The 13,104-nt window shown below is 38.7% G+C and overlaps 1 protein-coding gene across 12 annotated transcripts in view; it reads right to left on the minus strand.

The window, feature by feature from the left end:
• SCAPER (S-phase cyclin A associated protein in the ER) overlaps positions 1-13,104 on the minus strand; it is a 151,807-nt gene that overhangs the window by 77,427 nt on the left and 61,276 nt on the right. For 11 of the 12 annotated variants that reach the window (XM_071813778.1, XM_065847607.2, XM_071813777.1 and 8 more), the window contains 2 exons: positions 4,745-4,881; positions 572-637 (listed from right to left, as the gene is read on the minus strand). In XM_071813778.1, coding sequence (XP_071669879.1) covers positions 572-637; positions 4,745-4,881 — 203 coding nt within the window. The remainder of the gene's footprint in view (positions 1-571; positions 638-4,744; positions 4,882-13,104) is intronic. The other variant, XM_071813779.1, reaches the window with a different exon arrangement.

Genomic DNA, 13,104 nt, shown 5'->3' on the forward strand with positions numbered 1-13,104 from the left:
GAATCAGAACGCATAAGCTGAGAAATTTGCAGTTTGCAACTAAGAAGGAGTAATTTGCTAGTGATAATAGGTCTTGTTTTAATTTTGTCACCCAACTGCTTTCCTCTGTGCCTTATCCTATGTAATAAATAGGTCAGTTCTTTAAAAAGCTCAGTGCCAGATTAAGACATCTGTGCATTAAAATATCTGTGCTTTCACCTTCTGAACCTGACCAAATGGAGGCCAAACATAAGATTTTCAGTCCCACAATTCCAGTGCTGTATTTTCACCATGAGTCTTGAAGTATGAAGCTGGAACCTTCTTGCTTCCAGGTAAGAAAAGGACGAATATATGTTCTCTTTACTATTGCATGTTACATGGTTAAACACATACAGTGCCTTCAGAAAAAACTGCCTTTATAAGGTCTGGCCTTTTGTATTAGAAACTGGCCTGTAATTCAAGATGCCAGTATGCCCCATGTGGAGTGAAGACCTTACTAGACCTGCTCCACTGGAAATTTCAGAAGCATTTCTGCTACAGACAGGGAAAAAAAAAATTGTACGTCTAAAAATACATAAAGTTAAATGCTTACTTGACTTTAAATGGAGAATCAGAGACAGCATTTTTTGCTTCCATCAAACTCTCATATTCCTTTGCCCTGGAGGAGAAAATATTAATTATTATTGACTATTCTCTAAAGTGTACAGTATGGAATACCAGCAAGATAACTGTAACCTTTGGGTTTTTCCTGTTTCACAGTAATTACTGCCAAGTGTGCTGTCATGATCCACACCGATGCTTAATTATTGGTCATTAATAATTCATTATTAATATTACTACTTTAGAATAACATCAGCACACAAATGGTGTATTTAACTTTCCAAATGGCAGAAAATAGTATAGTGATATATAACTGCAGCATCCCACTGCTTATTACGAAATCATCACATTTATCTGATGAAAATGTTAGTAATTTAGACACAAAGTGCAGATCAGAAGATCACCATGTCAGAGAGATTAGAACTAACATATAAATAATTCGTTATATTTACAGGTACAAGAGTATTTTTTTATGTAACTAATGACTTTACCATAACATAATGAACCTTGTTAAGCATACAGCATAGAAGTAAACACCTCCACCTATGACTGTTTTACTGCTGGAAATAGAAACACAAGCCGCTCTGGTCCCTTAAAAGTACTATTGACACTGGCCACATGCCAAAAAGTAGGAAAAGGGAGAGGAGACTTTTTTCCCACTGTTTTGACTCCAGCCACCCTGTGCCAACAGGTAAAAAACATCACCAGTTCATCCAGCAAAACAGGATGCAGAGGGGTGATCCTGTCAGCTTTTCTAACAGCATATACACACGAGGTAAAATTAACCCGGATACTACAGTGATGCAGAAAAATTCAGTTCCCAGAGACAGAGCCCTGTGATGAAAAAACATCCAGCAGAAAGTAAAAGCATCTAGTTGTCAAAAATTTTGACAACTGCTCTTAGAATTTTTATTCTGAAATTAAGACTTGACAGATGCAACAGGGATCTCTAGGGACTTCAGGGAGATGTGCTGTTCAAACCTCTTGAGGTTGCGTTCTCAGATGAACAAGTGGTGACACCATTCATGGCTCAGGAAATCCTTCAAAACAGCTGTGTACGCACACCTGATGGAAACTGAACTGGCATGCTGGACTAAACCTGTCAGTGGGTATGTGATCTGGCTCTACCAAGACTGAAACAGAAAAAAATCTGCCTCAGTGCCACTTTCCCCCATAAAAATGCTGTTTCCTATTAATTTCCAAGGTATTCTGAACATTAGTTGCTGTCACTTGATATTCTTTGCCAGCTTTACAAACGTCCAATTGTTTTTTTCAAATCTAAGACTTTGACAATGGGAAACGTTTCATTGTTTCACTGCAAAAAATAGCAAAGATTTAATTCCCATAATTCCTCTCAGATACATATACTGCATGTTTCTTTCTATTTTCTGTTCACCCAAGTGGATCAAGTTTTCCAAAGCTCCTCGAATTTTCCCTCAGCTTGCTTAACCTATACAACTTATGCTACATGCAAATATTGTTACATTACCACTAGCTCTGATTTATGGATCATTAATAAAGCTATTAATCACAACTGAATTTAGTATTAAACATGAAGGTGAGATTCCTTTATTAACCTCTTGCCTTCTTTCCTGCCTCTGAGCCAGAAACAACACATTTCAGCTTTGAGTTTTGTACAGACAAGTCAAACATGAATAATTGCCTAAAATATCTGTTACTAAATGAACATGACTGGAGCGCTTTAAATCCATTGCAAAACATATCTCCACTTTATATACTTCCTACACACTACTACCCCTCTATTGCGTGAGGTTTGCTTCCATCAAGCCTCTTTTTGCCATGGGGGTACCAAAGTATTCTTCTGCTAGCAGCACATACATGTTAACCTGAGATAATTTACTCAGCTATATATCAGTTGTTACTATAGCACCAGTTTAATGGCTTAGGTTATAAATATAACTAATAAGACTAACAAAACTCAACATATCTAATAACCCATTGATCACAATTTGTCCCCTCATTCACCTTTGCCCTTCATTGCTTTGATATTGTAATAGTGATTTAAGATCTAGAAACTGAGCTGAGCAACAGGAACCTATTTGAATGCAGTTACTTATTTTTTAGAGTTTAAAATATCACAGCTTCCTAGAAACTGAAATGAACGTAAAGTTTCAAGTCTTGAGGTATAAGAGGGTTTGTTATAACTATTTTTTTTCTAGAGAAGAGGAACAGTTGCAAATATGTACTAAAACATGGTTCATAGATAATGTGCTAAGACCTGTGCATTATCGACATCAAATGCTCTTCACCTTCAAACCATCCTCAACAAAATGAAGTACTTTGACTATATATTCCACCTAAGTTTTGAGCTGACTCTGAGCAGTAAGCAGCTAGCTATCTGCTGGTAGTACTGTCCAGATGGCTGGGCAGCAACATAGTAGACATTAGCTACATTATTTAATTTAGTATGTCATATTGTAATTTGGAGGTTATTGCTTTAACTGCTTTAGCCACATAACTTAAGATGATCCCCTTTCCTTTGCTGAACATGGTAAACCTCCCCACCTCACCAGTAATAAACTTCTATGCAGTATTTGCCATTTCTATGCCTATTAATATAACTCAAGTGTCAATTATAGTAACTGTAGAAGACTGGTAAGACTCGTATGGCTAAAATTAATTTCCCAAATGGATTTCCCCCCCACTTCAACAATTTGTTGTTTGAAATTCCATGGAGCAACCTTTGCTTCATTTTGCTACTGGACATTTTTATTAGTAAGTCTTTTGTGTTAACATCAGAAAACTCATGGTGAAATGTTCAACTTAACTCTCAGTTATTGTCAAGGACAGTAATCCCATCCAAAAGTTTACTTACCCTTTCAAACTAAAAACAAGCTTAATGAACATGAATTTCATGCCTCAGCAACACAATTCCTCTTAGATTTTGAAACTTTCACTGTATTTTTCAGTAGTATACCACCTTTGGAAGAGGATGCTCCTTTATTATTACCGTTGTACTTATAATTTTTGATGACGAATATGCTGATTCACCCAGCAGTCTGACACATTAGAACTAAAAATGTTCTGAAAAGGTTTTTCAACTATCAGTGTCAATAGCAAACTACTATTTGAGCTTGTATTCCTTGGTCTGACAAACCTTTGACTAAATTCAACAGAAGCAGCTCTTGAAAAAGAAACAAAATTGGACCAAGTAAGTGCATTAAATCAACAGGTAATAGGAATAACTCTCCAACTTGAGTCATCAGAAACCTGGAAGACTATGTTATCCAATTTCAACAGTGCCTTCTGATGCGGTATTCAGATAGTGGATTTGCTCACCCAATGAGGAAAACAATCAGAAACAGTAATACATCGTAAAAGTATTGTGGTTTGAATACTAATGTGCCATTATTAGCACTATTATGAGTTAATAAAATATTCCATTTTTACTGTAGTTCTAAAAATCCATTAAGGTGCTTTTCTCTTATTTGTAAACCTTGGGTAGAGGAAACACGCAACAATGATTCTTACATTCCGAGAAGTATTTTTAGAGACAAATGCAAAAATATGTTACAATATTCAGTGAAGTATTAACCTCAGCTGGGGAGTATTCAGCTACAAAGACCGACATTGCCCGATCATGATACAATGATGCCCTGCATATCATACTGATTTGCAGATGCCACTTTTTATACTAATAACAAATTGCAGGTCTGACAACTCACTTTCCATTTGAAGATATTTTTAACTTTCTTTTTGTTGTGACAGGCAAGAAAAAATGATTAAATTTAGTCCTGGGATTTGACACTACAGCAGGCTGACTTCTATTTGTTGATTACTATTGATTTTCTTTGATACTTCATTTAAAAATCAATAGCTAGAAAGAAAAATAGGCATGGTTTACACAAATTTAAACATGCTATTGTATGCTAGGAGAGGCTACAGTTTTGGCAGGGCACTGGCATCCAATTATGAGAAAAGCTCTTAACAGGTGAAACCAAGGGCTCCAGATCGATATTCAGTTTTCTTTCTCAATCAGAGAAAGTGGCCATAAATTAGGCTCATCAGTATTATTTTCTAGAAACTCCCAAAGCAAATAATTTTACCGTTTTTTTCAGCCTTCCACTGCACTCACACTAAAGGACAAAAGGTAAAGTTTAGAACAAAACTTAAAGAAAATCAATTAAAAAGAAATCTGAACTACCTGGAGTTCATCCGTGCCTTCAGCTTTTTGGCTTTCTTTTTCGTTTTTTGTTTCTCTTCTCCATCTTTTAACGGTTCCACAGGAACAGAACTCTCAATCACAATATCCACAATGTACTTTTTCAATGACAGGTGCTCCTACAGAAAATATTGAAATAATATTTAATCTTGGAGATCATAGATTATCTTCCCAGGAAACAACAATGCTACATTTTTAACAAAAGGTTAACAAATTGAAGAAAAATTTTAAAACAAATTTTGAGAAAGAGATTATTTCACACTGGAAAGAACATATCATGGGTATTTTGCAATAAAGAAAGGTAGAAAAGAATAAATGTTGTCTCTCATCCTGAAGAGACCATTACCTAAGAGGTATGAACTCCAGTTGACATCCTCTTGCTTCTCCAAGCTGCCTTTTTCAGCTGCATGAAACCAATGCCCTGCCCTACCAACATAATTCCTTATACTAAAAGAACCAATCCCTTCATTGTTGATTATTTTAATCGTTCACCAAACTTCTCTTAATTTTTGTTAAAATACATTGAAAGTACTACTTGCAATGTTACCATGTGTTGATAGGAATATTACTTTTTCTCTCACATTAAAAATTTGCATTGAAGTGAAATAATGGTAAAATCCTGGTTGCCCACAGAAGACATGCTTTAATAAAAAAACAGTACAGGTTTTTCATAATGGAATCCAAGAAAAGTGAATGTCATTACACTATGTGATTTTTAAATAAATTATTTGTTTCAAGATTTTTTTAAATGTTACAAAAAAATTTCCTGTTTCCTCAGAGGTACTTTGAGCGAAAGTCCAAGGCCTATATTTAAAAGTTATAATTTAGAGATTAATAACCAACAAAGCTATTCCCCTAAAGCTGTTTTCAATTTTGATTGACTGATGCTACCCATGAATAGACAGGTAGGTGCCTGTAACAATTCCAGTGACCTTGCCTTTGTTATATTTCCTTAAATTTTTCCCTGCCCAACTCTCCAGCCTGTCCAGGTCTCTGGATGGCAGCACAGCTTCCAGTGTCAGCCACTCCTCCCAGCTTGGTGTCACCAGCAAATTTGCTGATAGTGCACTCTATTCCCTCATCCAAATCATTGATGAACATACTGAATAATATAGGCCCCAGTACTGACCCCTGAGGCACTCCACTAGATCCAGGCCTCAACTGGACTCTGCCCCATTGACCACGGCTCTCTGGCTTCTTCCCTTCAGCCAGTTCGCAGTCCACCTCACTACCCAGTCATCCAGACCGCACTCCCTCAGTTCAGCTGTAAGGATGCTGTGGGAGACTGTGTCAAATGCCTTACTCAAGTCAAGGTAGATCACGTCCACCGCTCTGCCATCATCCATCCATCTTGTTATGTCCTCATAGAAGTCAATGAGGTTGGGTCAAGCACGACTTCCCCTTGGTGAAGCCATGCTGACTGCCCCTAATGACCCTCTTATCCCTGATATGCCTTGAGATGGCATCAAGGAGAGGTCATTCCATCAGTTTCCCAGGGATGGAGGTGAGGCTGACCAGTCTAGAGTTACCCGGGTCCTCCTTCTCGCCCTTTCTGAAGACTGCAGTGACATTTGCTTTCCTCCAGTCCTCAGGCACCTCTCCCGTTTCCCTAGACTTGGCAAAGATGATGGACAGCGGTCCAGCAATGACCTCAGCCAGCTCTCTCAGCACTCAAGGGTGCATCCCATCCGGACCCATGGATTGATGGATGTCCAGACTGCCTAATTGCTCCCTAACCCAGTCCTCATCCTCCATTGTCCTGCCTTCCTCTGGGGCTTCAGCGGTACGGGGCTCCTCAGGACAGCCTCCGGTAGAGTAGACAGAGACAAAGAAGGCGTTCAGTAACTCTGCCTTCTCTGTATCTTCTGCCACCAGGGCACCCACCTTGTTCATCAGTGGGCCTACATTGCTTCTGGTGTTAGTTTTATCTGCCACGTATTGGAAAAAGCTCTTCCTGTTGCCCTTGACCCCTCTCACCAGGTTTAATTCTAAGGAGGCCTCAGCTTTCCTAGTTGCCTTCCCTGACAACAGCCTTATATTCTCCCCAGTTGCCTCCCATAGTTACACCCTCTGACAACAGCCTTATCTTCTCCCCAGGTGGCCAGCCCCTCCTTCCATGATCTATAAACTCTCCTCTTCCACTTGAGCTTACCCAGCAGTTCCCTGTTTAACCACGCAGGTCTCCTGGCTCCCTTCCTTGACTTCCTATGTGTCGGGATGCTCTGATCTCGTGCCTGGTAGAAACAGTTCCTGAACACTAACCAACTCTCTTGGGCCCCTTTACCTTCAAGCAGCCTCGCCCATGGCATTTCCCCTAGCAATTGCCTGAAAAGGCCAAAGTTTGCCTTGCTGAAGTCCAGGGTTGCAATTCTGCTTGCTATCCTGCTCCGGCCACATGAGATCCTGAACTCCACCATCTCATGGTCACTGTAACCAAGGCAGCCCTTGACCTTTACCGCTTCAACCAGACCCTCCTTGTTAGTGAGGATGAGGTCCAGCAGCGCACCTCTCCTAGTTGGCTCCTCCACCCTTTGCATCAGAAAGTTATCGTCAAGGCACTGGAGGAACCTCCTGGACTGTGGCCGGCCGAGTAGTCCTTCCAGCAAACATCAGGGAAGTTCAAATCCCCCAACACAACCAGGGCCTGTGAGGCTGCTCTCAGCTGTCTGTACAAGCCCTCATCAACCTCTTAACTCTGATCTGGTGGCCTATAATAGATGCCCACAACAGTATCACCCTTGCCACCCTGTCCCTTAACTTTCACCCAATTAGTCTACTTCACTTGAAAAACGTATAACCAGATGTTCTTCATGATACTGCAACATCCTTCTATGCTAAGACAAGGCCGACGGACACACTGAGGCTTATGTTTGTTTTCTTGCAGAACACTGAACACATTATGAAGTATAGATCGCCATTGCTTATTAGGATAATTCATCCTTGAAAATGATTAGTGTCACAACAAGATGTGGTTCTTCCTTTCTTTTTGCTAAGTATCCTTAAAAATTCAAAGTAAAAAGCAAAGTGTCAAAAATTTATAGACAATATTTTCCAGAAAACAACCTATATTTTCTTCTACCAATTCAGGAAAATATTATGGCTGTTGAAAACAAAATAAATCTCTGTGAAATTTCCTGGAAAAAGACCATTTAGTTTTTGTAAAGCATCGCTGCATGACGTAACCTAGCAATATATATTTGGTCAAAATAGTAATTGAAATTTCTATCTTAAATCATATGAATGAAAAATGAATACTAAAGTAATACTGGACATAAGAAGTTGAGCATAATAATTTAAGCAAACTCTAAAAGCAACACTGGCTTCAACTTTGCTACACTACCTACCCTGTATAACTCCCAGCATATCTGAATATTTTTCCCTCAATGGATTGTCCAAGTTGTTCAAACCATGGGTACTGTTATATCCATATGTAACGTAATTCTAACAGCTTCTGTAAGTGTTTCCTTCACTCTTAATATTCTGTATATACCCATCTTGTCATTTGAGATCTTTAAAACAATCAAGGCATATAGACATAATTTTTTATATAACACTGAAGACATTTTTAGGAGAACTGAAATAAAATTCCTGTACAAGTTTCAGTACTTCATTTACAAGCAAGGTGATGCAAACTAACATTAAATGCACATGTAAAACTGCAGCCCCAACAAAGCAGACAAGATAGAAATTGGATTATTTACAAAAAATGCCTTTGCTTTTCCTCTTTTCCCTCCATCCTCAACTGTTCTTTTAGCCACTGAGAATCCCGGAGCTTTCCAAAGGGAACAGATGGGTCTCATCTACAAACTACAAGAGAAATGTGTGTTTCCAAAACCATTATAACTAGAACTAATAAGGTCACCCATTAAATCACATTCTTGCTGGTTATTGCCTAGTCCCATTTGACTGCCCGAAACAGAAAAACTATCCAGTTTGTTTCTCATCTTCAAGTTGATAATTTTAGTTGACTACGTACTTCTTATAACCAAGTTCCTCTATACACTGAATTACAGTCCTCTTCCTCCATGACACGTTTATATTACAAGGATTATAGCATTACTACAAATATTTTCTGAAATAAAGTAATTTTTTCAGACTCTAGAACAAACATAATTGCAAATTTTCTCCATGAAAAGTACAGCAAATACTACAAAATGCTGAAATGCTACACAGTTGAGTACAGTCCACTTTGGTTTGGATGAGGAAAACCCTGCCATAAACTGGATTCTGATCCTCAGTGATCCATACAAAATGCAACAGCTGGAGAACAAATTTCCTGACTGATGCCCTCTTCATACAATGCCCATTCACAAGATCAATACTCTTGCCTAGCTCTCCCCATGATGTTCTGATTACAGAAACAACATCCACATACCTGACCTTGACAAATGAAATGCTAGATACATACGTATTTATCAAACCAGAACACAACTGCAAAATTAATTTTTCTACCCAATTTCTTTGACTATGACACTTTTGGCTCTCTGTATTACATATAAGTTGCTACTCATTTCACTACTCAGCAAATATTCCTAGTAACATTAATAAATTGCAATGTAAAGTGTGCCAAACAGAACTCTTCCAAACAAAATCCCCTCATTCTAAAATGAGGAGTGAGCATAACACAAACACTTCTTTCCTTTTCCTTTCTTTTTAAGTAAGTGTTACCTTTTTATGAATTCTGCCTGGGGCAAGATTGCATAGGTAGGACAGTATTGCAGTAAAGCATCTGTATTTGCTCAAGCTGAGGAGAAAATCCCAGCCTGGCATTTGTTGCTGTGGGGCAGTCAGAACTCAGCACTCTCGGTTCTCCGGGGCCACGCGGCTCCTCGCTGGCTCCCCCGAAGCACACCATTCCTCCTCCTGCGCATCGCTAACAGCCAGGGAAGGAAGGCTCTGCAAATCCGCCGCTCTGAAGCCAGTCGGTGGCTGGCAGGAGTGCCCTGGGCTATCACCTACTAGAGCAAGGATTTTCTGCTGTTTTCTGTAAGCTCTGAAGGGTCAGCAGCATTGGAGTGAAATCCTACTGTGAAACAACAGGCACAGAAAGGCCTGACCTTTCCAATGTATAGTCGCTTTATACAGAGTCTGACACCGTGCTTGATCAGCTATGTTGTCATTAAGTATAAACTAACCACTCCATACATGTGGAAACCCCTTTTGGCTATTGGACTTTCACCTCCCAAAATGAGTCAAAGTGCCCTTCCTGGAATCCAAAAAGTTAACAGTTTTTTTTATCCTCTCTTCTTCTGTATTGCTGGATTCTGGCCAGAACTGAAGCAGAAGGGCCAGAATACTGTAAGACTGGTTATTCTTATTATTTTTGTATTCTTTCCAAACTTGAATCTCCAAGTTTGGAAAGAAAAGGCATTCTTATAAGTTTTCTAACCCAATTCTGCAGACCAAGGCAACTTGAAAAATACCTGGCTCTAGCTATTTATCTGAATTAGATCTTCAGAACTTCCAAACACTTGTTTTTCCTTGCCCTCTTGTATAAGCATTAAAACAATAAACATGAGGAAGATCATAAAGAAATACTTGTAGCAGCTTATATCACATAATTGCTGTCATTCATTTATCATTTTAATAAAAAAAATCAAGAGCAAATCGAGTATTTTTTATAAACGTGAGGTACATACGGAATATACTCTAGCAAACCAATAGCTAACTATTCTGAAGACTACATATATCTTCTGGATTAACATTTTTACCTGTTTCCAAATAAACAATATCCTGGAACTGCAGAAAGTAATTGAAATGTTTTTGATATTTATTACCAATGTCAGGAATAATGGTTTCTTGTATATAATCACTTAAGAGATGTATTTGCCAAATTTTGAGGAAGTTTTTAAGGTTCCGTTCTAAATCATGTTACCACAGGAATATTTGTTCATGTTTTTCTTATGTTTCAATAAAACTGCTCAGTATTTTATTTTTTCCTTCATAGCCTAGGACAATATTTAATATGGAAAACAGATGCTGAAGCAGACTAGGAGTTGTGTCAAATGCAAAACTCCATTCTCAACATTATAACAAGTGACAGCTTGAAACACAAATAGTCATTAATGTTTAATTATAAAGAGATCAAATGTTTGTGATCAAATACTGTTCTAATACCACCAGTGATGATCCACTCCAAAATATGGAGAAGATTCAAAATAAGGAAGGTTTTTACCTGTTTTCATTAATAACAGTTACTGTAAGTGCTTCATACAGAAACATTTTTTAAAAAGAAAGTAATTGCTTGTCCATAAATCCAACGATATGACAGCCTGCCACTAAGACAAATAGCAAATAATATTCTGAATAGTAGGTTCAGATACTTCTTGGGATTTTTAATACCATTCCATTTCCCACCTGTCACTCCAAAACATGGAAACAGAAGGCAAAAGTAAAGCTGTTTCTTCCCTGAGAATTCTGCACCCTGGCCATGGAAAGCATCCCCCTGCAGATGAGGGAAGTGACCTGGAACCACAGCCATTGTCACCGGCTACAAGGGCCAGTAAGAGAGAGGGGGAAATCCAGTGCACTTGGACTTGGCCAGCAGTGTTTTTTTTACTGGCTGTGAATATTCAAGACATCCAAGCCAAAAGAAGGGTGCAGCTGTTGGCAGTGATCTATCACAATTACAGACACAGCCAACAAACAATTAATCATGTACATTTTTGCCAAGAAAAACAACACATAATATATTAAAGGTAAGAAGCTATTGCTGCGCAAAGAACAAAAGACTAGAGTTGATGTATAGAGTACTGCAAGACCTTTCGCAAACTGCGCCATGGATTAAACTTCATAATTATATGATGTTCATGACAGTTTCTTCCAGGACAAACGTATTCACCGCAGAATTACCAGGACAGAGTTCCAGTGCTGAAAGGACCACAGGTAGTCAACAGATATGAAACGTCCATGAACAAAAATGGACCACAGATGCTTGGCCTAATGCCACTCCTGAAGCAACATACGACCCCTCCTAAAAACATCCTCCCTTCCTCAGGAAAAAAAATAAATGAGTAAAGCAAACTCAACCAGAACCTGAGGCTTTATTGGGACGGGGAATTCTTGTTTGTAGGTGATTTACAGATTGCTTCCACTGAGCAACAGAGAAGAAAAAGAGGCTACTGTTGGAAAACTATCTTCAGATGCCAAGAAAAAAATGAATTTACAATGAAGTCTATAGTCTGTAACTCTGTGGATAAAAAAAGTACGAATATTGTTCGACATATGGCCAAACCGTATGCACCACTGTATTACCCAGAAATGACTGAAGTACTATATACCACCAGAGCTGAGTCAAGATCATCTCCTTGTACTGTAACGATCATAACTGATCACACCAATGTTCAAAAGAGGCTGGAGTGCAAACATAAACCAGAATAAGACCAAGGCTGCAATACCCACCCAGAGTTCATAGTCAAAAAAATCAGAGTCGCACGAAAGCCTGAGTCCAGAGCCTTGAATAATCCAACACAAGAGCTCAGAACTGAATGCTAAAGACTTTCATTACTTAGAGTGAAACTCAGAATAAAGGTGACTAAAACCACACTTGGCAATGTAAGTAACATACACACGAATGTTCCAGAAGAAAAAAGACAACTATTCATCTTGCATAACAACTTTTAAAAGACCATGTACTCAACACCTCAAACTCCTCTATTAATCCAAACACTGCTAATCTCTAGTGTTATTATTTTCCATTTTGCTTAATCATATCTTTTCAGTCAGTTACCAAAGGAATTCATAGGATACTATTCTTCATTTTATTAGAAGAACTTGAAAACACTCAGATTCAGAATGGAAAACAAAAAGCATATCTTGAATACTGCTAAGGCTGAAGCAATAGAGCAAGTTGTATATAATTTAATTTTAATGAAAACACAGCAAATTAGAAAGAAAAATAATTAGCAAAGTTAGACATCACCATGTCTCTGGACAAGAAAGCTTCTTGTAAATATAGAAGAAAAGGCTGAAAGGTCAGGCATGAAAGCATTTCTCCACCTCTTTCCCTCAGTAATTTCCTCTGTAAGAAATAATGGAAGCAGAAGAGAACTTTGAGAAAACAGCTCGATTTCTTAAAGAAAAACAACTCCTCGCCTCTAAGAAGCTTTTAGAAATTCAAACTCAGCTGAACATCAACTTTGCTTGTGTGTTGTGCTAGCTATAAACCCTGCATGGCTGGAAGAGCCCTTGAACCCGCACACCCCTGCTTTCCCAGGCAGGCTCTCTCCCACATCCTGGCGAAAGTGCGATCCTGCCAGCGTACCGGCTGTGTACCGGGGGAACCGGCCAGCGCCGCTCTGCACACTGTAAATCAGACCTCGCTGCAAGCGGGACAGAGCGGT

The sequence above is a fragment of the Patagioenas fasciata genome, chromosome 12 (genome assembly GCF_037038585.1).
Source record: "Patagioenas fasciata isolate bPatFas1 chromosome 12, bPatFas1.hap1, whole genome shotgun sequence".
Classification (NCBI taxonomy): Eukaryota; Metazoa; Chordata; class Aves; order Columbiformes; family Columbidae; genus Patagioenas; species Patagioenas fasciata.